We start from the raw sequence: 22,815 nt of genomic DNA on the forward strand, positions 1-22,815 counted from the left end.
CATGACAGGAATGGGCCAAGCCAGGAAGAAACGAAATGCCGAAATAAGTGAATGTGAGGTTGTACGAGCGCTCATTACCAATTTCGTTAAATCTTTAAGGTACTACTATATCTTTATTACTGGTAAGACAATCGTCTCGAATTTTTTTCCAGACCTTCGTTATATACTTCATTGTAGTTGTGTACGTTTTTCATAAACTTCGTAAGAAGCGTTCGTTCGTTACATGGAAAGATAAACGATTTTTTAAGCACAGTTCCTATGACCCTGCGTATTTTTCCTCACATTTAAACACGTTTATCTAAATAACCAATAAGACGAAGTCTTTAAAATTTTACAAGCTTTTGACTTTCTTAAGAAAATCGTATCGTGCATGAGCTACCTTAAAAAAAAAAACAAAAAAGTGAATTAAACATTCTTTTTCCAACACAGAAAATGTTTCTTTTCGAAATAATCGAAGAGCCCATTTTACCATTGACAAATATTTAAAAAATTTCGTCAAAATTATGTAATTTCTCATAATTCAGAGTCCTGTCAGTGGGTAGATTGAGAAAAAAAGAAAAAAAAAATGATTTCATCGAGTTTCCAGTGAGGATTCGTCCGAATGGATTCGGCACAGTAAAATAGTGATTGGGCAGGTTCGTTAAAGGGATCCGGAAACCTGGCAAGGGTAGGGGTAACGAGTCAGGTTGGATTCGAAGGGTTGAAAGTGTGAGGACAGCGAGACAAGTCGAGGGGCAGTGGGGGAGGGGGGGGGGGGGGGGGGAGAAGAAGCGAAAGGAGGGTGAAAATTTGAGGTTCTCCATTAGGGCCGAGAAGTTAGTAGTTGGATGGAAAGTGTTCGTGAATGTATAGCAGGAGGTAGTGGAGCGAAATGGTTATTAGGATCGTAGTGATAATTGACGAGGCTGCCTTTTGGTTGGGGGGGGGGGGGGGGCGTTAGTACCCATCTCTAATGCCGGTGCGAGATCGAGCATTAGATTCTCCGTGCCGTTGGATCGGCACTCCAGACACTCAAGAATCAGTTGGGGTATGGTGAGGGAAATGGAAGTTCGAGCAAATGGTGAGGTTGATTTTATGATTAAATTATAATTTCTGGGGGAGTTGTTAGAAGCACTTTACACACACACACACACACACACACACACACACCCCCGGATACAGAGGGGCTCGATTAAGGGGGCGGGGGCAGAGGGCATCAGGGTTTTGTAGCAACGTTCCCGTCGGCGGTCTCATCGATCGAGGAGCTACCGATCGCGGGTTTCTTCGGATTGAAGAATCAATCGAAGAGGTGAGCGGAGAGTGATTTTTCACGAAGCTCCTGCTCGGGCCATCGCCTCCTCCTCCGGTAGCCTTTGAGGTAAAGTCTCTCGGGCGTTCCGGGATTGTAATCCGTATTGTCGTGTATGATGGATAGGGAGACACAAGGACAGTCGAGCGAGGCGAGGAGGCGACGGGGCAGCCGGGGCAGAATGGCCGACGCTCTCTCGTGCCTGCTCGGTGCTTCGCATCGGCCGCGAGGCGGATGGTGTGTGCCGGCGGCCCCGGATCGATGAGGAAGCTACGCGAGAGGCAAAGAGCGAGAGAGAGAGAGCGGAGGAAAAGCACGACGACGGGTCTGATTGGCGGGGCTGCGGGGGCGGAACGCTCCCTGAGCCAATGAGCGTCGGTGGCCTCGATACGAGAGAGAACACCGGGGCTACGAAATCACTGATTTTTACACGCTCCCCCCCCCCCCCCCCAACCCACCCCCGCCCCCCCAGCAGCGTAGCCTATTTTCACAACCCTTTCAAAAGAGCTTCCGCGTATTTCACCCTCTTCAGGCTTACCAATTTCTACTCCCAAATAATAACAATCATGGATTATCGTCCATTCGAACGGGAAATTAATGACGCTCCCGGCCGAAGCCTCTCCCGGTTAGACAACCCTCGACGACTCTTCCTCGAATTTCCATCTCCCTTGGAACAGGCTGCATGGGCACTTAGTCGCCATGCGAACAGAAACTCCTGGCCCTGCGAATCAGAATATTACATTAAAGAATTTCATAAATTCCCTTTAGTCGGCCCCCCGGGGGCGGGGGCGGGGGGGGGGTCTCTCTTTTTACCTTCGCAGATTCGCTCTCGTGTTTTTATCCTGAAATAATAATGAGCTACGACTCAACGTGAATCCGTCTAGAAAAGCTGTCTGCTGACGAAGTCAGGAGGAAAAACGTCCGAAAGCAGCCCTTTCCTTCACCCCGCCCCCGGGGGATGCTCGGTTACTCGCGTGTGTGCGGCTCTTGACTTCCAGGACGACCCCCTGAACTCCGGGAAAGCCGCGCGAGGCGATTATCTTCGTCCTGAATCCTGGAAGGGGAATTTTGAATCTGTTTTTTTTAATTTTGACAGTAATTCGGGAAAATTCATCAAGCCTTTTTCATCTGATGAAATTGTTTTGTTGGCTCGCGCATTAAAAGGGTGAAAAATGAGGGGAAAAGTGACGGGAGAGCGAGCCGTTTCATCAAACTGTTCGCCAGCTTACACGGAGAGGCTCGACAGGTGTTTAAACTTCTTTAAACGAATCCGGTGAATAATAAAAATGGCGGAAAGAGCCGCGGAAGGGCGGCCGCGAGGAGGCAGAGGCGGACGTTGACAGTGACGATGGAGCCAAGTTTCTCAACGATTATAACAAAAGCTCGGAGGCGTAAGCTCCCCTCATTTGTTATTAACGTACAGGAAAGAGAAACAAGAGAGAGAGAGCGAGACTCCTGCCAGCGCCAAAGTGCAGGGGACTCCGAACACGACTTCACACTTTGACTCGCGCCTCCCCTACTCCTCTCCAACTTCTCTCTCACTCTCTGTCACTCAGACAACGTCTTCGTAAATCCAAGTAATTATCAGCCAAGTTCCTTCGCCGAGAAGAAACTTTGCCTTAGCTGCTGCTGCTCGCCCCCCCCCCCCCCCCCCCAACCCCCAACCCCCAATCCCCTCACACTCCGCTGGTGATAAAAGCTTCGATAAGCTTCTCTAAATATAATCACCAAAGACTCAACGATTCTAGAAAAATATGGACGTTTTCGCGTAAGAATCATCCAAGATTTTGGGCAGCCTCGATTCTATCGAGGGAAATACGAAGCTTCGTAGCTGGAATAAAATAGTCGTGGGGGGGGGGATGAATTCAATTGAGGATTCTGGTGCAAGCTCGTGCTGGTCGAAACAACTTTCGAGATACTTTACAAAGTCGTTTTGGAAGCAGGAACATTGGAGTGAATTTTAATTGAGTTGAAAATTTGGCGTGAGGAAAAATCGACGCTGCTCGTTCGAGGAATTTCGAGGATTCTGATGAACGAGAAGATTCGGGATTCGAGAAAATAATGGTTGGATCGACCGAGTTTTCCCGGATGGAACGGGTTGGAATTCTGACTCTTTCGAAGCCCACGAACGCTCCGAAGTGTGTCGGGAAGATGGTAAAAAGTGGGAGGAAATTGGAGCGCCAATCGCGCGATGCTGCTCCGTTATCTTCTGGCCTCGTACTTTAAGGGATGAAGCGCGTGTCACGTACCCGCGGAGGGGGGTTACGGGAACATCAATTCGGAAAATTGTGGCTTTTTTAGGGGCGACACGCCAGAAAATTTAAGGAGAAACGGACCCGAAGATGTTTCGTGGCTTTCGGAGCTCGAGCCCCTTCATATTCGCGTTTTATCCAGCCCCGAACCACCCCCGAAGTTGGGGCTCCGGGAATAAACGTCTCCGGTAAAATAACGAGACTTTTGTGGGGCTCGCGTGACCGGGAAGGCGATCGTTTCGCCGGAAAAACATTCTCAAAGACGAGACTCAGGTGCGCCTCGCATTTTTCAAGGGAAAAATACGATTCGCGGAGCCACTTCCGGACCCCCTTAAACTCGGGCTGATTTTTCAAACGAGCAAATATAATTTACGGAAACTCCGATCTATAAATATTTACGAGTTTGTCAACATTGTCCACCCCCCCGTGCGTGTCCTAACAAATATGAGAAAAAAACAATGAAAGAAAGAATGAAAATGTTGCACCGTGAACGAGGGTAAACGCTCCTCTATACTTATCCGCCGCTGCTGCTCCTCCCCGCAACGGGTGGCAATGCTCGTAACAGTTTTCCGGGGACAAATTGCCCCCGGTCTAGCCTCGCACGAAACACATATTTTTCTATTGCGATCGGTCCCACCCCCAAACTACCGTGTCACGGCTTTTCTACCCCTTAACTATTTTTTTTACTACCCCGTATACGCTCTCGCCACACCAATATTACCGGCGGTTAAATTCCTCTTTTGAAATCAACCTTACAATTATTACTCGACGACGCAGCCCTGGGAAGCGGAAAGACGCCTGGAAACTCCCGGAAAAAAGCAGCAGCGAGGGAAGCTTTTCGGGGAGCTTCTTTTCGAGACATTTTTTCGGAGAAATCCTCTTTGGCAAATCGTTCCTCAAGATTTTTTTGCGGAAAATTCTTCCTGGCAATTGGCGTCGGAACACTTGGGGGGAAAGTCGAGAGGGGCCGATTTTTTTTTGGGAATTTCTTTACTGGAGATTTCCTTCGGGAAATGATTTCTGGGAAATTGCTTCGAAACAATGCTAGATGAAAAAGTTTCGTCGAGGAATTTAACGAGTGTGGAAAATTCTTTGAAATATTTAATCTGGAAAATGAGGAGAATTTCATTCTGAGAAATGAACCCCGGTAAATTATTTCCGGGAAATCCATATTCCACAAAATGCTCCATGAAAAGTTTTCTTCGAGGAATTCCGTGCTTGTGGAAAATTCTTGAAAATCCCTTGGAAAATTGTGCCTGGAAAATGATTTCCGAGAATTTTTCGCGGAAAAATTCTCTCCAGAAAATGATCGTCAGGAAATTCCTTCCGGAAAATGCTCCGTGAAAAGTTTCCTCCGAAAAATTCTGGGTTTCTGGAAATTCTTTAGAATTCTTTGGAATATTGATCCTGGAAAATGATTTCCGAGAGTTTCTCCGCAAGGGATTCTCTCCGGAAAATGATTTCGAGGAAATTTCTTGGAAAAAATGTTCTATGAAAAGTGTTTTCCGAGGAACTCCGTATCTCCGGCAACTTTTAAGAATCCTTTGGAAAATCGAGTCTGGAAAATGGTTTCCTCAATTTCTCAAGAAATCTTTTCTAGAAAATAGTTTTCAAGAATTCATCTCCGGAAAATCGCCAAAAAATCTTCCTCAAACAGCCGAAATTCCAGAGTGAATTTCTTTGTGAGCTTTCCATGAAAATTTATAGATCGGGAAGGCGGTAGGTAAAGGGGACGGGGAAGCTCCGAAAGTAACTCGCTTAATTGGCGACGTGCACGGCGTCGCGACAGCGTCGGTCTCATACCCCGAATCCGTCAATCTTACACGCCGATTAGCGTGGATTTTCCGCCGTTCCACCCCCGGCTGGGGGGGGGTTGCTGATTCAAATATACATTTTATCCATTCGCTGCGATAAAATATGCATTTGGACAGATAAATTTCGAAGCCGGAGTGTTGCTTGGAGCGCGGTTCGTGACCGACATCTCGTCGAGACACGCCGACGGCGGGCTCTTTGCCTCTCATTCTTCCCCGAAATATGTACAATTATATGGTGAGCTGAATGTTAATTTTCGGCGATGAGCGACCAGACGCCCGATCGCGATTAATAAATGAGCGAGCAGAGAGGATCGAGTAATCGTCTGGGACACTTGACACCTGTAAACGCTCCGATTTAGGGCTCCGAACGTATTTATATTTACGGATGCCCATTAATCTGTGAGAATAAATTAAAAAGTAGGACCAAATGAAAAGCGGAGGGTGAACGGGGCCGAATATCGTCGTCCGAATTATTTTTAAGCATTCGAATCTAAACCGACTCTTTCGGCTGGTTTCGGAGGGTATTTCGGACGCCGAATCCGGCGTAGAGACTCGGATCTGCTTTGTCGGCGATTTCGCAGACTCGATTTTCTGCGATGCAAATAACTCCTGGAGCGTTTTATCCTCCGTGGTTGTTATTTCAGTCCGAAAAGTCAGCTCGCGTCGAATCGATATTCAAAATCGATTTGCGCTACATTTTAATCCGTCGGAGAGCTTAATTAGGCCAGTTTGTTTCGCGTCGTCGTCGGGAAAGCAGCCCCCGACGTCGATTCATTTCGACGTCGCGTTATATTTAGAGAATTTCAAGTTTTTCATCCCCCCCCCCCCCACCCCTGTCCTTGCTTAACGATCGATTTTTCATTTCCCATTTGTTTTTCTCATGTTACAGAGCCGAATATTGGAGGATGCCTCAATAATGTGCAACTCGTGGTCACCGAGACACAACGTGAGTACAAAACCCGATGAAATTGATGCTTATTTCGGACCAATCAGAAAACAACCCCTGCGGACTTTTTCCTGCGACAGTTTTTTTGCATCTGAACACTCGCGGCTGAGGAAAGAGGAAGCCGAAACGCCCACTTCCGGTTCGGTTTCCCAAACTTCTTCTCGAGCCGGGAAAATAATTAACAAAAAGTGGATAAAAACATTTGACGTAAACTCGCCAACTCGTGGTCACGATTATCGCCGCCAGGCGTATCAATTATTTACGTCGACGATGAACGAGCGCATCGTCTCTCCCTCTCTCGTTGCCACCGCACGTTTCGAGTCCCATAAAAAGTGGCAAGTGTCACTTATGCGCTTTCCACGGATGCGAACGGACACCTGCAACGTGAACAACCCTCGTAGCGGAGTTATTCTCGCCCTCGCGCTTCGACCGGGACCTCGAAATCGGGCAATCTCTTCGAAAAGTCGATTTTTCGCGTCCCAAATTCCGTTGCTCTTTTTTCCTCATTTTTCAAAATTCATTTCGTTTCTATCGCGTTTCGTTTTATTCGAAATATTTAACAGATTCGCACCCATCGAAATCAAACTCGAAAATTCCTAATCAATTTTCCAATTTTTTTTCAATTCCTAAACATTTTTTCGAGATCTACTTTCTTCCGGTGATGCAACTTTTCGATTAAATAATATTTTCGAAACTCGCACCCCACGGAAAATGCTCGAATCAATTTCGATTATAAAAATGGCAATAACGAGGTCGAATTTCCTCGATGAAAATCGTTTTTCGTGTTGACGTTATGTCCGTGGGTTTCGAATGGTTTGATACTGCTCCGTTCGATTTAGGGGTGGGGCGCGGCAAGACGGGCCGGAGGGGTGGGGAAGGGTAATTTAATCGAATAAACTTCAGTCGTTCTCGGTGGAACGAAAGTTCTGGCTTGTCTCAGTGAAAATGCCAGGGTTTCGACGTTTCTCGAGCTGTGGAATGGAGGAAAAGTGAGCTACACACACGGGGAGGCAGGAGCGCGTGTGCGAGGGGCTCGCGAAACAATCGATTTCTATTAGCGGACGTATTAACCGTGTGCCCCGTGTACAAGTGTGTCGTATGGAAATGCAGTTGGAAAGTGAGCGAGAAAAAGGGAAACGAGAGAAAAGTGGAAAATCCGGGGGGCTTTTGAGTGTGAGAAAATGGCGGAAAATGAAAAACCCGGAATTTTCTTCGGTCCTCGCGGCGCCGGATCCTCCGCCACTCAAAGGTCGATTTCGTCTGCTCCATTTTCCTGTCGAACGTCGAATTTTCCTGGGGAAAAAGCTTTTTTAGAGGCAGACAAGCCCGTCGCTCCCCGAGACATGCAGCCCCGATGATGCCGCGGCTCCATTCGCTTTATAAAAGGATATTGAATCGAGGGAAAATTACGGAGAAAACGTCAGCGACGAGGGAAGTAGGTTAACCGCCGAAAATAACGGATCCCGACCCGCCGGGGCTTCGCTCAAATTCGAGGAAAACGAGAACGGAAAACTCTCGAGGAGCTTTCCCGAAAGCTTCTCCTCGAACGTTCTTCAACCGCTGAATACTCCGCGGATAAATAATGCGCCGCTTTCCTCGCAGAGCGATTCAAACCTAATTGGCTAATCCTTAACGCCCCGCAGGAGAGAAAAAAAAGACGCTTTCAGGGCTCGCCTTCACACCTCGAAAAATGACTCCATTAACCTCTACGCCAGCCAAGAAGAAGCGCCCGACAAGAGAAGAAAAACTCACCCCCACCCCCTCGCCCCTCGGTTAACCCTCCAGCAACAAGTCTCCTAACACTGCGAAAACAACGGCCTGCTAACTAGCCCCTTAACGAGAACGATTTATATTCGCGAGAGCCACTAAAGTTCGGCCGACAGTACCAAACGCATTACACCCTTAAACAAGCCCCAACCCCACCCCCTCCTAATGAGAACAATATCAAGGGATGATCCCTCTCACACTCCAACTCCGCGAGTCTCTCTCACGATTTATCGCCCAGTTAACGCACTCCTTAACCCAAACATTCGTCTCCATGAAGCCAGACAAAGAGACCTGCTCGCTGACTCGACCCTACAAATTTTTCTTCAACGCCATCTCCCCGCCGGAGATTAAACTCGCTCATCATCGCCTATCAAATGTATTTTATCAGTTGATCGAGGCGTTTTTACTCAGGCACTATACGAGGAGGAATTTCCGATTTTAAAATCCTTGGGCAAACACCCCCAGTGGCCGGGACTCGAAACCGCTTTTTCTGACATTTTCCTTCGAGGAAAAATCCTTGGATCTCTCGAAATCGATTTTTTGGAAATATTTTTATGCCCCCGAGTACTCTGGTTGAGAAAGACGAAGATTCGCGGACCCGGGAATTCACCGGGTTTACTAGAGACTGACGAATTCGACTAGAACTTTGAATGGCGAATATAAATAAAGTAGAAACTACACACGAATGAAATAGCGATTTAAAATTACTGCGATCAGCGATACTGTAAATATTCACTATTTCGAAAATATTATAACGAAAGAGCTAATATTACTGAGGTTGAAATACTGAAAGAGCAAAAAGTCGAGCGATCGAAATAAAGAAACGCAGCGGAGCTCAAAAGACACTCACTCGCTCACTCAGACCGGTGACCTCCAATTTCAAACATCGCCATTTCGACTTTCGCCCTTTCGGGCCATCGCTATTCTGCATATCCAAGTTTTATAAGCTCGGAAAATTCACTTTCGATTTTTTGCTGCTCTCTATTCTGGTCCGTCTATAAAACAATTACTCTACATTTTGAATTCGAAAACATGAACTTTTGAAATTTCACAGGGTATGTTAAAATTGCATTCGAAATGAAAACTATCGAAATATAGATTTTCGAGTAAATACGAATTCGAAGATGGAATATTCGGTTAAACACGTAATCTGCTGAAGAGTCGATCGGAAATAAGAATCTCGAGTTCCTCATTTTTCTCCAATCTCATGTTACAACTCTTAAAATTTCGAATAACTGAATGAAGGAAAATCGGATGCTTAAAATTGCGTTGGAGACGATCCTCGTGGATTGACACCTGAAAAGAAACGGTTTGCTTCATAAATAATCGAAGGGAAAACCTGCTCGAGCAAACTCTACTTTAGCATGAAAGATTAATGGCCCAGGGTGGGGGGCAGGGGATGACGAAGCCTTGGGAAGTTCAAGCCTCCCCGTCCCAAGCCAATGTTTACCTCGCCTAGTTCCTTAATTATTCGGGCTTTCGACGTCCGAATATAAATGATTAATCGATTGTTTATCTCTTTCGTTGCAGGGTGACATTTTCGGGGGACTGAACAGCGGGCTCCAGGACGGTTTGCTCTCGAGAGCGGAGGCCCTGGCCGCCGATCTCGGGAAGCACAACGCCGGCACTCCGATGCCCCTTAAACACGATCCGGTCTCGGTATACCATCACGGGGCTCACATGGCGGCCCCACACCCGAACAATCGACCACATCATCAGGTACAATCACACCTATTTGTGAGTCCGCCAAAATTGATTATAAAAACCAAAAAAATAAACGTTAGTTGCAACTTTGTTGCGGGGGGGGCGCTGCAAAACATTTTTCACTTGACTCGATGAATTTTCCTGGCGGAAAATCGCTTCGACGGGACCGCTGGGCGACTGAAGATTCGGCATTTTGTTAAAAAAATTTCTGGACGTTGAAACGCGAAAGAATTTGAAAGTGGATTTTCGGATTTGGAGCCGAATTCGCATTCGGAGCTCGCCGAATTCGGAGTCCATTTTTTCGGGGCCGTGGATCCGCGACTTTTTAAACGAAAGGAATAAAAAAACGTTATCGTATGCTGTCCAAATGAAGGGAGAAGCCCGGTGGATCCGAAGTGGGAAGATTCATCGAGTCGGGGGAGCCGAAAATCGGCGTAGATATCGGCGGATCGCATGAGCGCCGCGTAGGTAATTTTGCGTTAGAAAGTACCGTGAAAATGGGGAGAATTCAAAAAAGGCTCGTGGTCGAATGGGAAGCTGGGAGGACCGGGAAAGATCGGAAAACAATGGGGCGAAAGGAGGGCGGAGGCGGATCCGATTTTTGGGGTTTTTATTTAAAAAAGGATTGAAAAGAGTTGAAGCGGAGCTTTCCGGGGTGGGGGCAGTTGAAATATTTGATGAAGTTTAAAAATTCCTTTCACGCGGGACACGCGCTCGGCGGAGGCCGAAATATATTTTTTTCCGAAGCTTTTTCCCTCCTCGCGGAGGCTTGGCTATGATTTATTGACAAACAAGAAAAAAGTATTTCCGCGAGCCGGGTATTTTTGTATTATTTCGAGCGCAGTCTCCCGCTCGCCGAAACGGTGGAGTCCCCTGAATCATACAAATTCGGATCCGTCACCGTAAAAAAATCTCTTTTTCGTCAAGCCCACCGAAAAGTAATGAAAAATAAAACGCACACGCCCGGCGAGCATCAACCCCGAAAAAAGCAATAAAAAAAACGATCAAGTCGGATGGGAAAGGGGAGCCCGGCCGAAACGAGTTCGGATGTTTTCGGAACGCTTCGGTTGCTCGTGACAGTTGGCAATTAGCACGCCACTTGTCGCTAGCAAACTCACGCTCGCCGTCATCCGAAATGAATGACTCCCCGCTGGCTCGGACCCCCGAAAAACACAACCTGCTCATAAATACACAAGCTCCGTCGGACCTCGGTTTAAGCACGTGTTACGAGAATGTGTGAAACCTCCCTCGCGCTTATGATTCCTGAGCACAGATGGTCCGAGCGTCAAGTGTCGCATAAACAACCTTTTTATTCGTTCCGCCGAGAGCGAAAGAGCGAGATATTAAGGAGTTGAGTTCGAACGAATTGAATGTTATGAGGGGAGGGTTGCGGCGACGAATCGCGAGAGCCAAGCGTGTAACGAGTTTCGTATTATGAGAATTTCTTGTCTCTCCGAGACGAACCAGCCGAGACGGAGCAGCACCGCGAAGGGGAGGGAGAGCCAGAGCTCGTTTCCAACCCTATCCCTGCCTCCCTCCCTCTCTCGTGTCACTCTAATGATGAAATATTGCGTGGGGTCTCCGGAGAGAAAACAAGCCTCGTGCAAGCGAGAAAGAGCATTTGCCACCGGCCCCGAATTCGTATATGACTACGGGGATCTCCCCGGTGCGACGGGAGCTCGCAGGACTCGGTGGAAACCGAGCTCGCATCATCCCTTCGTTCTCTGTATATTTTGCCCGCGCGTATAGATCGACGAGAGAGAGAGAGAGAGAAAGAAGCATCGAGAGAATTGGCTACCCGCATAACGCCGATGTCACTCGAGGGTGGTTTTCACCCCCTGCTCCATCCCCCCCGTCCAACCTAATTTACAACGTATATCGATGCCGGCCGACATCCACCTGCTCGAAACACGGGAATTCTCTTTCGCTAGCAGACCTTTTTTGGGCCAAACGAAAGGGGGTTGTTGCTGCGCTCTTGTACAAAAATTCTCAAAAACTAATGAATAAGATTAATAAATGAAACTAAATTTCATTTTTTTTTCTATTGACAGTACGAACGAGTGGACAAGTATGAACTGTTCTATAATAACGTTAAAGGTAGTTGGGCCGTTCGATAAAGGTGAAGGTCCACTTTTTTTACGGTAAATGGTAGTTTAAGGAAGTTGACGCATTGGAAAATGGTGTCATCGCTTTTAAAACGATTGCATCTCATAAAGGGTAAAACAAAATCAGCTAAATTCTCAGACAGTTTAGGAGCGTCGTTGCTGAAAAATTTCAATAACAATTTGGGCCAAATGGCACGTAACCTTATGGAAGTCGAGACACATTCAGTGATATCTCCGTTAAAAATGATGCTGAAAATATGAAATTTTCTGGGCAACATGAGCAAGGCTTGCTGAATAATGTTAATTTTTTCGGATTTATTAGGAGATTTGCTGAGATTATATTAATTATAATCGATTGAGCTTTCACCAATTTTTCGTCTTTTTTTCCCCGACTCTTCTTCAAAGTGTATGCAACATTGCCAAACTGTAAACCGGTCTAACTTTTGAAAGGTAGAGGTCATAACTTTTGGGTAAAAAAAATGACTGTACGGCCTCAACTTCCTTAAGGTCCTCTGATAAGGATAAGCACAGTTCCAGGGCGTTTTACGAGGCAAAATTTTGAATTATTTCAAATAAGCTGAATTGGAGGAAAAAAAGAACAGAAAAGGAAAAGATCGCACTTCGAAGATTTCAGAGAACTCGTAGAAAATGTCAAAGTTTCTTATGGCGAAGAGAAAAACAACTAAAAATGACAATCATCCAAAAGCTTTCGATTTTCATCCAAATTCTCGAAAAAAAAAAAAAAAACAATAACACTCTGAAGATGGATTTGTATGACCTTTTGGTATTTTTTTCTGAAAAGTACACTCGAAGACAAAACTTTTTAAAAAACGTTCCAATAAGTCAATTTTCCAAAGCGTTGTGTCACTTTGAACAAAAATAACGCCGAGGAGTTTTGCAGACCGCAGTTTTTATGTTTTTTTAAGACATTTTTGTTCAGTGGTTCAAGAGGGTGTTTCAGAGCAGGCACCGACTGATGCTTCATTCCCTGGCTTTTGATTTTATCATGCTTCTTTCATTGGAAGCGTTCGCGCAGGTCGACGAGCTTGAATTTCTTCAATCTTCCAGCTCAACTTTACGAAATAAAAAAATAAAAAGTTGCTGACACGAACTTACGAAAAGCGACGATATCCGAGGTCTTCGTATCCAGAAAGGGGATGATTTTTCCACCAAAAATCCAAGATTTTCACATCAAGACTGTGAAAACTTGATATTTGTTTTTCTGAAACAAAAAAATAATCGAAAAATTAACGAAATTTTTGACTTCCCGCCCCAAAATGTGGCGGATTTTCACCTCAAGACGTTGAATCTTTGTAACTGTTTTTCAAAATTGAAAAAGATTTTAAAAAATTGAGGCATCAGTAAAAATAGTGATAATAACCGAAATTCTCGACCTCCCGCTCCAAAAAGTCGCGGATTTTAATATCAAAAGGGCGAATCTCGAAGATTTTTTTTCGAAATGAAGAAAAAAAAAGTTTTTCGTCAAAAAAATGGGAAAATTAAGAAAATTCTGGATCTCCGGAGCGAAAAGTAGCTTGAAAACCGAGTCCATCATTTCCCGGGGAGGAAACTCGTGTTTTTTTACCTCGTAAGGAATGTACGCGAGGGGGGAGGGCGGAGGGTGGAAAAAAATATGAAGGGAGCTCATAAATAATTTGTTAGGGGTCGCGCGCGGCACTTTCGACGTCGGCGACGTCGCGCTCTCCTCGACGCGTTCTCGTCACACGCCCCGGTCACCGGAGACGCGAAGCTACTCTGCAGAGCGGCAAATCCACGCGTTTAAAGGGTGCGCGCAACGAGCTCCGGCTCGTCGCGCGCGGACCGACGTCACGCCACGTGCTGCATAATTGTTTCTGTGCATCCCTTATTTATGCACATTTATGGGGACCGTGCTCCGACCACGCGTTACTCTCGCATTTTACACTCCGCTGAACCTCCCCCCGCTCGCTCGGCCAACTTTCAACGCACAACTCTCGGATTACACTTGAGCAATTACCGAATTGAATCGACGATTGAGAAAACCCCTTCAAAACGACCCTCGAAATCGTGCAAATTTTTCATTATTTTTTCAATTAACAACTCCTGAAACGAGAATAAAATTTCGGACTTTTACTTTCTGCTATTTTTGAAAATCAATTTTTATGGAAATACGAATATCAAGTTACTTTTCTTGTTTGCTTTTACAAAGATATTCCAAATTCGTTCAATTTTTTTTAGTCCAGTCATCAACTTTTGGAAACGCATGCGAACGCAACGCCCTGAATTTTTCATATGTTGTCGGACATGCCTAGAAAAGCTCAAGTTCAAATTGTCGACCAAGATTTCCCTTCTGCTTTCCCGCCATCTTCGAAAACGGGTTGAATTCAGTTTTTTTACAATAACTTGGCTCTCCGTTGAGATACTAAAATTTTGACTCGGTACTTTCTTATTGCTTTTTTTACGCCCTACAATTTAGGTCTGATACACTTTTCACCTATCGTTCATGGTTATTGAGATATCGATCGAACAAGTCACAAATCATGGAAATTTAACGAAAATTTAAAAATTCTAGATTTTGGAAAAACAGTTTTTTGAATTATCCGTTTTGGAGTATTTGAAAATTCCAGTATTTCGAGAATTTTCGAAAAAATCCGAGAAAATACGAGAATTTATGAACTTTTCGTTTTCTTGGTTATTTATTTGAAAAATGCTTGAATAGAGAAACTTTTTATCACTAATACTTTCTGGCTGCGAGGACGAAAATTTTGAACTTTCACCTATCGAGGTTGAAATTATCCGGCGATGGGATCAGCATCGAAGGTAAAAGTTTGACACACTTCGATGAAAAAGCTCGAAGCAACGGGGATTGAAAATTGTAATGGAAAAAAAATGTTAATCAGAGTAAAAAATGAGGGGAAAATGGAATAAAATGGTGGAGCAGAGAGTAAGGAAGATCGATGAATAAAAGTTGAAAAGAATTGAAAAAAAAAATGAGTCAATAGGGCTCGAAATTACAGGGAGGGAAATAAAAAGTTGTAAAACTTGATGCGTGTGTATACACGAGAGAAATACAGCGAAGAAGAATGGCCTACAGAGCTAGAAATACATAACAGGGAAAGAAAGTTTTCCTTCCGTTTGTCATTGCCGGATCGAAGTCTCGATTCCCGAGTGTGCTTTAGTACATCGAGGTTATTTAATCGGATTTAATCGAACAATACGTCAGTGGCGTTGGAAAGTATTACGACCTTCCGAGGGCTCGGGTTCGTCGGGCGTTTCGTTCATCAACTTCCGAGTTTATTGAGCTTCCGTAAACGCTCCAAGTTGTGAAATGGCCAGGGGGACGTGAAACGAGAACGTGATTCGATCCGAAACCACGAACCTCCCGAAAGGAGCCCTTGGCCCCGAGAATTCGCGTTTTCAGGGCGTCCGAAGAATTCGGAAACGACGCAGAATCGCTCGAACTCCCAAATACCTGTTTGGACGCTCCGAAAACTTCGGAAACGAAATCCCTCCGACTCGCGATTCAGCGTCTCAGTGAATCCGAAAACGCGAGTTTTCTCAACATCCTCAGACAACCGCGCTCAAGCTCTCGGTGTCCGAGTAGAGAGAAAGGGTTTTCGCGAAACGCTGGGGAACAAGAGACATTCACGATTCACAAAGAAGCGACGTATGAATATAAATGAACGGTTGGAAGAATGTAATGTACATCCCCAAGAGCCACGAGAGTGAGAGAGAGAGAGAGAGAGAGAGCGGGGGCTATAATTCTCGTAACTGTGCGAGTGTCACACTCGTACGAGAAACATTGCGCGATATCGATCCTCCTCTTTTCCGTGCTGTGCTTTTTCTTTCCTTCTCTCTCTCGCTTACGGACGCTCACGTCGAGGTTCTTTCCCGTATCTTTTCACCCTCGACCGTTTTTTCTCTCTCCTTTCCCTGCTGCCTCGGCCAAGACTATAACTCTTCGATTTTTCCAATCCAATTTCTCAGCCGAGCTATAGTCGAGGTTGCTCTACGTATGAGAAATGGACGGATCGAACATCCCTCGAATCGCGAACCTCGCCTGCCTCCGCCGTTTTTCCCTTTTTACGAAAATTCGCAAATAAAATACGAGACCGTTGCTTCCTCGAGAGGCTCGTCCTGCTTCGGATTATCCGCCGCACTTCCTGAAAAACAATCGCAAATTTATCGTTAGAAATTAAAGAAGCTCAAGTACGTTAATGCATGGGGATGCTTCGTGAAAAATTAGCACTCGATCGACCACCGATCGTGATTCGCCTGCCTGGATCGTCTTGCCCTCTAAAATCTTATTTTCGGAGACGAACCCGCTCAAATTTTCAATTTTTGTCAAAAACTTACTTTCGCCATAAAAGCAATGAAATTAACGGAGTGCTGCAACGATTTTAGTCCAAAAATGTCATATATTCGAACGAGAAAATCTCAGAAGCCGTTCGATCGCGTCGCGGTTCCAAATGTTTTTCAAAACTTTGAAAATCAGTTTCTTCAACAACAAAAATAATTGCAGCAGCTCGTAGGATGTCAATTATTTGCATTGCGTCGAAAAAATTGTCAATTTTTTGTGTAAAGCAGTGAATTTCGTTGCATTAGCCCAGCCAAAATGAAACGGTGCTGGGAAAAGGTTCGAGAAATCTGAATTTAGAGGGCAAAAGACGTCGATAAAAGTGTAAAAACGTAGCGACCAAAGTTTCGATAGTCGTAAAAGTATGAAGCGCGTGACGAAGGGCCGCGCGCGCGAATTAAAGTACGGGGCTTATTGTTTGCAGATGAGTCATCCAGGGATGGAGAGTTTGGACATGCTGGACCCGGCGAATTCGATGACGACGTTAACGCCGATGTCGGAGGGAGGCGGCGGGGGCCCGGGTCACCACGGCGGGATCCACGGTCCGTCGGTGTACGGCGGTATGAACGGCATGATGGGGCACCATCACCACGGGAACATCGGTGGGAGCGTGCCGCATCCGCACCATCACCCGGCGATGGCGGCTGCGGCGGCGGCAGCGGCGGCGGCGGGTTTGCACCCGGACGCGGACACGGATCCGCGGGAGCTGGAGGCGTTTGCGGAGCGGTTTAAGCAGAGGCGAATAAAGCTGGGGGTGACCCAGGCGGACGTGGGGAAGGCGCTGGCGAACCTGAAGCTTCCGGGGGTCGGTGCGCTCTCGCAGTCGACGATATGCCGGTTCGAGTCGCTGACGCTTTCGCACAACAACATGATCGCGCTGAAGCCGATACTGCAGGCCTGGCTGGAGGAGGCGGAGGCCCAGGCGAAGAACAAGCGGCGCGACCCGGACGCGCCGTCGGTGTTGCCGGCGGGTGAGAAGAAGCGCAAGCGAACGAGCATCGCGGCGCCGGAGAAGAGATCCCTCGAGGCCTTCTTCGCCGTCCAGCCGAGGCCGACGGGCGAAAAAATCGCCGCGATCGCGGAGAAGCTCGACCTGAAAAAGAACGTAGTTAGAGTGTGGTTCTGCAATCAACGACAGAAACAAAAACGCATGAAATTCGCAGCCCAGCATTGACCCGAGGGCGGCTTGTGACAGCAGAATTGACTGTACCCTCCGCCCAGTCTCGAACCAAAGCCCGAACCCATGAGCGAGTATCAGGGCTGGCCTTAAGACAATAACGCGAGCTGCGGAGCTCGCGGGAGCTGCGCGAATGAGCAGCAGCCGCGAGCCCCGCGCTCCGTCACGGTTCGGATTGTGGCCGAGGGTGCGAGTCTCCCTGTCACAGGCGCTTTGCTCCCGCAGCAAACTCAATTTATTCCTCTTCGAGGCTCGAGTCAACGGATCTGTGCCTCCGACACCTGTACAGTAAGACCGACCAGCCTCCGCCGAATTTCTCGGCCCCCCCGGAAGCGCAGCTCCTCGTCGCTCGCCCGGTGGCGCTGCCCTCTCTCCGAGGCACGCGCGCGCGCGCGCGCGATCGATCCCGCGAGTCTTTACGTTCTGACAGCTGTCGTCAGGAGTCTCTCTTCCCGAGGCTTATAGAATCGCGCTGAAAAAACGAGGCTCCGAGTCTCTTCCGAGCTCCGAGCGAAAACAATTTTCCTTTCTCTATTTCCACTAGAGCCTCGTGCCGAGTGCCACCGGCTGTGCGGCAGGGGGGCGACAAAAGAGCTTCGTGACCACTGTCGGAAGTACGACTCGAGCTGAAACACACACACACACACACACACACACACACACACACACACACACACACACACACACACAGAACATGAGAAACAGAACGAAAGCACAGAATAATATAAAACGTATTGTTATGTAAAAAAAATCGATGTGCGGGTCCCCCGATCTGCGCGGAAAGTGATATTAATCCTAATGAACAAAAAACACGTAAAGAAAAACCTTGCGAAAGCAAATGAACATTGCTGAAGCTGGAGTCTGACGTTTCCAGCCTCCTCGTTGCACCCCGGTGCAACGAGAGCCCGGAGCACCTCGGAAAACCTCGATTTAATCATGTTACGTAGTGATATTGGACAATCAGTGAAAAGACTGTAATCGCGTAGCCCGAAGCAATACGCAGAGACGCCAGAGTCAAGAGCGCTCACGCAGACGAGCCAGCGGAATCCCGGCGAGTCGCCGTCGCAGCACCACCGAACTTATCGTTTCGAAAGATCCACGCAGAGAAACACAACCTCGTTAAATCCTTTCCCCTTCGTTTCTAAGTCTTCGAACGTGTCGCGAGCATCCGTTTGTCGCTGAACGAGAGTCGAGCAGTACCGAGATCTATAAATATATAAATAAATGAGTTAACATAGATTTAATAAACAATAAAGAGACACACAATTCGTTTGATATCATTGTAAAATCGAATTGAGTCGGTCAAACATTTCGTCGGATTTATCTTATAATGAGAGTTTTAATCATAGCTGTTTCTATCGGGATTGTAAATATGCGTCGAGGCGACACGACGATACGTTTGTTTTCGACGAGTACACACAGCCTCCGACTCAATCTTGTTTCATTGAAAATAACGACCACGAACTTATGGAAATCGACGCATCGTGTACGAGGACGCGACACTCGAACGGTGCGCCACGAAATAATTAAACGAGATTTAAAAACTGTAACAAAGCTCTAGTGCAATATTTAGCGAGTAGGAATACATTTAACGCGAATTTTCCTCCTCTGTTTCCCGTTCGTTTACATTCTTCGGGGTTCTCGAGCCTCCCACGACTCAGGGACGTGCCCAACGCGAGCTCACTTTCCTTCTGCTCTTCATTCTCGTAGTTTATCCATTTATATGATTTACTCAGGTCGTCGGGACGGCTCGTGGACCAATACGTAACTTAATCTCGTGCAAGGTTTATCTAAGTAACGATTATCCGCTGTAATCACTAGCGTCTCGTCGTCTCTAAATTTCTTTTTCCAATTCCTTTCGCTCAGGCTCAGTGTACGGATTTTCGTTGATCTCACACCAGCCTTACATTATAAATTTTTCATGTTTGCCAAAACCCTCTCGAAAAAGGAAACTTCGGCGGGGGAAATTAAGGCCTCTCTGGCCCTGCGAGCCCCTCAACCAGAATCTTTAAATTACGACTATTCCGTAGGTATTTAAACACAGGGTAACCCGAGTCATATCGCAATATGCTTCTAACTATTCGTTGTAACACACCCAACTCGTCGGACACTCGACCAACGTCAAATGAGCCCCGTCCTTTCGACCCTCGTCGAACGACTCCGCCGCTCCGCGAACAAGCAACCGGAAATTCTCGCTGCGAGCCTTCGAGCCTGACTCGTTGGCTGCCGACCGGAAGTGCACACTTCGGCGATGTTCCCTCGAGGAATCCGAACATTCTTCAAAGTGTCAAGGTAGCCCGAGCATTTTGTTTTCCTCTCATCTATTGCTGCGACAGGAAGAAACAAAAGTTTCATTAAAATTAAGCTTTCGAGGGATTTTCTCAAGAGTTTTTTCAGTTATTTTTACTCGACAGTTTATTGGGAGCATCCCAAAGGCGGGGGCGACCAAAAAGTGAGAAAATTCGGCGAGCGGGGCGGTAATTTTGTCGTGGGAACGCGAGCAATGTAATAGAAACCGTAAAGTATTAATTCGGACTGTGGTGTACGAGGCTGATTGAAAAGTTTGTTGAAATTTGCATTGAATTTGAGGAAAAATGTTGAAAGGAAAACTGCGCGAGGTCATTAGCCAACTTTTCATTTCGATGTTTGTACCATTTAAAAAGAGCCAAAATGAATTGTTCAAAGGCGCCGGGCTCGCTCGTGTCTTTAGCGCCCCCCAAAATGGCCAATTTGTTGTTTTTTATTCCTAGAAGTTGCAGAGGCTCGTGCGTCGTGGATAAAAGCCACCGGGAGATTGTGAGCCTCGAAAAGCGTCGATTTTCCGGACGAAATTTTCAAATTTCCCGCCATTTTTTATCCCTCCGACCGCACAGCGAAGCAGGAAACTTCCGGGCCCACGGCGCACAATTCCGCCACGAAAATCTGTAAAAAACATTATTTTCATCACAACACGGAAAATCGGCGTTTACGGAATCTTGAAAACGACTAAATTTCAGCGATAATTGCCTCGGAGGGCGACTCTTATCGAGTCTTATTGAAAATAAAAAATTATCCGCCATTTTGACTTAATTTTTTTCGCTGCGAAAGTCACGAGCGAGACACCGAACGCCGAACGCGATGTAAGAATATATCGAAGACATATCATACGATGGATTAATGAGAGAGAGAGAGAGAGAGAGAAAAAAAAAATTAGTGAAATTGCCTGACAGTGTAGAAATTTTTATTGCGCCATAAGCCGATAACGATTATTATTGCGTTGCGTGCAACCTTCGAAAACGCCAGCACGTTATTTCCATTGTGTATCGAGAGCGCGAGAGAGAGAGAGAGAGAGAGAGTGTGTGAGAAAAATAGTTGCATTTTGTTTCGAGTGTCCTCGAATCGCGCGTGTACATAATTATTCAAACGAGTTGTAAATGTACTTATTGTAAATTGTTATGTAAAGTGAACGATGAACGAAAAAAAGCATCGAAAAGCAAGAGTCCCGAGTGGCGGGGAGGGGGGGGGGGGGAGGGGAGGGAGAGAAAAAATGATTTTTGGATCGATCGAGCGTGTGTTCTCGTCTAGTAAAATTGAATTTTCGGCTTGTCAAAAATAAGAATCGATTCGTTACTCACCTTTTTATCGCGAATAGTAAATTTCTGATTTCCATTGAGTTCGATTTTTCTCTTGATCCTTTATTTGAATTGCACGCAATGTAGGATTCGCGAGGGGTTGCAGAAGAGCACGACGATTTTCTCGTCGATCCAACTCGAGAAAGAGTGTCGGGCGAGTGGATAAAGACTCGAAAATACGACAAAAGCAACGAACAACAGCCCCTCATTGTTGTACATATCATGTGCCATAACCTCATTTTATCATACTTCGTGTCCAACTTTGTTCCAGAAATACCTACTCAACTATAAATAATATAGTATAATGAAAAATAAATCTCGATGTTATTGATAAAAAACGATACGAAAAAACAATTGATTTAATCTCTGTGTCTTCCTACTCATTTACACGCGTGTGGCCCATTAGAGAGTGAAAAAAAGTGGAGAAAAGTGTCCTCGAGGCGAGAATTGGGGGGAAAAACACTTCGGTCGGAAGGGGGAGCTCGGAACGATATTCGGGGCTCCCCATTAACTCGAGCGAGTTATTTAATTAGCGTTGGAACCGTGCGGTGGCGGTGTCGGACGCGTCGGTAGTGGCAGCTTGAAGCCGTTGGATTGCTGCGGAAAAAATGGCCGCTCTCGCAATCGTCGCGAAATCTGTCGCAGTCGAAAATTTTGGCGCGGGGCACGGTTTGCCGAGATTTTCGGCAAAAATTCGCGGTTCAGCACGCTTTTCATTCTCCCCCGTCCGCGAGTTCGATGCGGGCAAGATCGTTTACGTGAGTCGCGTGTGAGCGATATCCTAAACGCACGATAAAGCTTCTTTGCTAAGGATTATAAATTCATAGACTCGAACACGAATACGTCATTACGCTGCTACTGCTGCTGCTGCTGCTCGCCACAAAATGAAACGCGAGAGCGCAAGGATTCACCATTCAAACAACTCAAATTATTCGTGTACAGTGTCGTTAGTTCCATCAATCAGATAAACCGTTAAATCGGACAAACATATCTCGGGAGAGTTTCCTTTTTTATTTGCAGCGCGACGTGTATAGTGTTTGGTGAAAAATCAGCGAACAGTCGATTTTTGTCTTTCCGATAAATCTCCATCTTTTTTTTTTCATCTTTTTATTATTAGAAAATTCAGCCAATCGACGTCCCGTTCTTTGATTACCGAAAATCGAGACTCCTCGACTCGTGTCCTCGCGATTTATTGCATCGAAAGATTAATTAATGAGCTGAGAATAATGAATTAGTTTCTCCTCGTGCTGTTCGCCGCTTCTTCATCGACGTTTCGACGTATGGCCCAATCATCCTTCAATTTCAACGCTCCAAGATGCAACCGGAAATTGGTAGGTCAATAAAACTCATTTATTTTTATACCGCAAATCTGACACCGTCGGGAAACAACATTCTTTGGAAACACTTTAGTCTGACACTCCACGACGCAATGTCGCGCTTTATGGAGTCGCAGGAATTTTTTTTCCAACATTTTTTCACGAAAACACAAATTTTAACCTGAATATGCTTTTTCACGATGCAAGCGATTGAAAATTCGAAGATTAAGGGGGCGTAATCAAATTTGTCGACTTTTTCTTTCACACTCTGACGAACGATTTTGCCGAATGTGAGGAATTTGAATTTTTTTTCAAATTTTCACAAAGCCAAATAATTTCAAGTAACTTTTTATCAAGAATCCCAATGTTTTCGTATCGAGTAACGAGAGAAAATCGGGTATTCATTTCCGAAATCTAACGTCAAAGAAGACAAGTGGCGACTCCGCAGCAAAAATGCTCGTTTTTGGTATTTTCAAAAAAAACGCTTTTAAGTTTAACG

The 22,815-nt window shown here is 46.0% G+C and overlaps 1 protein-coding gene and 1 long non-coding RNA gene across 4 annotated transcripts in view; one reads left to right on the forward strand and one right to left on the reverse strand.

Annotated features, from left to right (window-relative positions):
• Window positions 1–21,363, forward strand: part of acj6 (abnormal chemosensory protein 6) — a 33,544-nt gene extending 12,181 nt beyond the window's left edge. Inside the window, exons 2-4 of one of the 3 annotated variants that reach the window (XM_043432265.1) lie at window positions 6,244–6,300; window positions 9,598–9,804; window positions 16,616–21,363. In XM_043432265.1, coding sequence (XP_043288200.1) covers window positions 6,244–6,300; window positions 9,598–9,804; window positions 16,616–17,386 — 1,035 coding nt within the window. In that variant the 3' untranslated portion in view covers window positions 17,387–21,363. The remainder of the gene's footprint in view (window positions 1–6,243; window positions 6,301–9,597; window positions 9,805–16,615) is intronic. The other 2 variants (XM_043432266.1, XM_043432267.1) reach the window with 2 other exon arrangements.
• Window positions 1,855–13,099, reverse strand: LOC122418195 (uncharacterized). The gene is made up of 3 exons (XR_006262464.1): window positions 12,993–13,099; window positions 2,102–2,342; window positions 1,855–2,009 (listed from the first exon to the last, which is right to left on the reverse strand). It is a non-coding gene; the product is annotated as an uncharacterized lncRNA (long non-coding RNA).
• Window positions 21,364–22,815: the final 1,452 nt, after the last annotated feature.

Source organism: Venturia canescens, chromosome 11 (genome assembly GCF_019457755.1).
Source record: "Venturia canescens isolate UGA chromosome 11, ASM1945775v1, whole genome shotgun sequence".
Lineage (NCBI taxonomy): Eukaryota > Metazoa > Arthropoda > Insecta > Hymenoptera > Ichneumonidae > Venturia > Venturia canescens.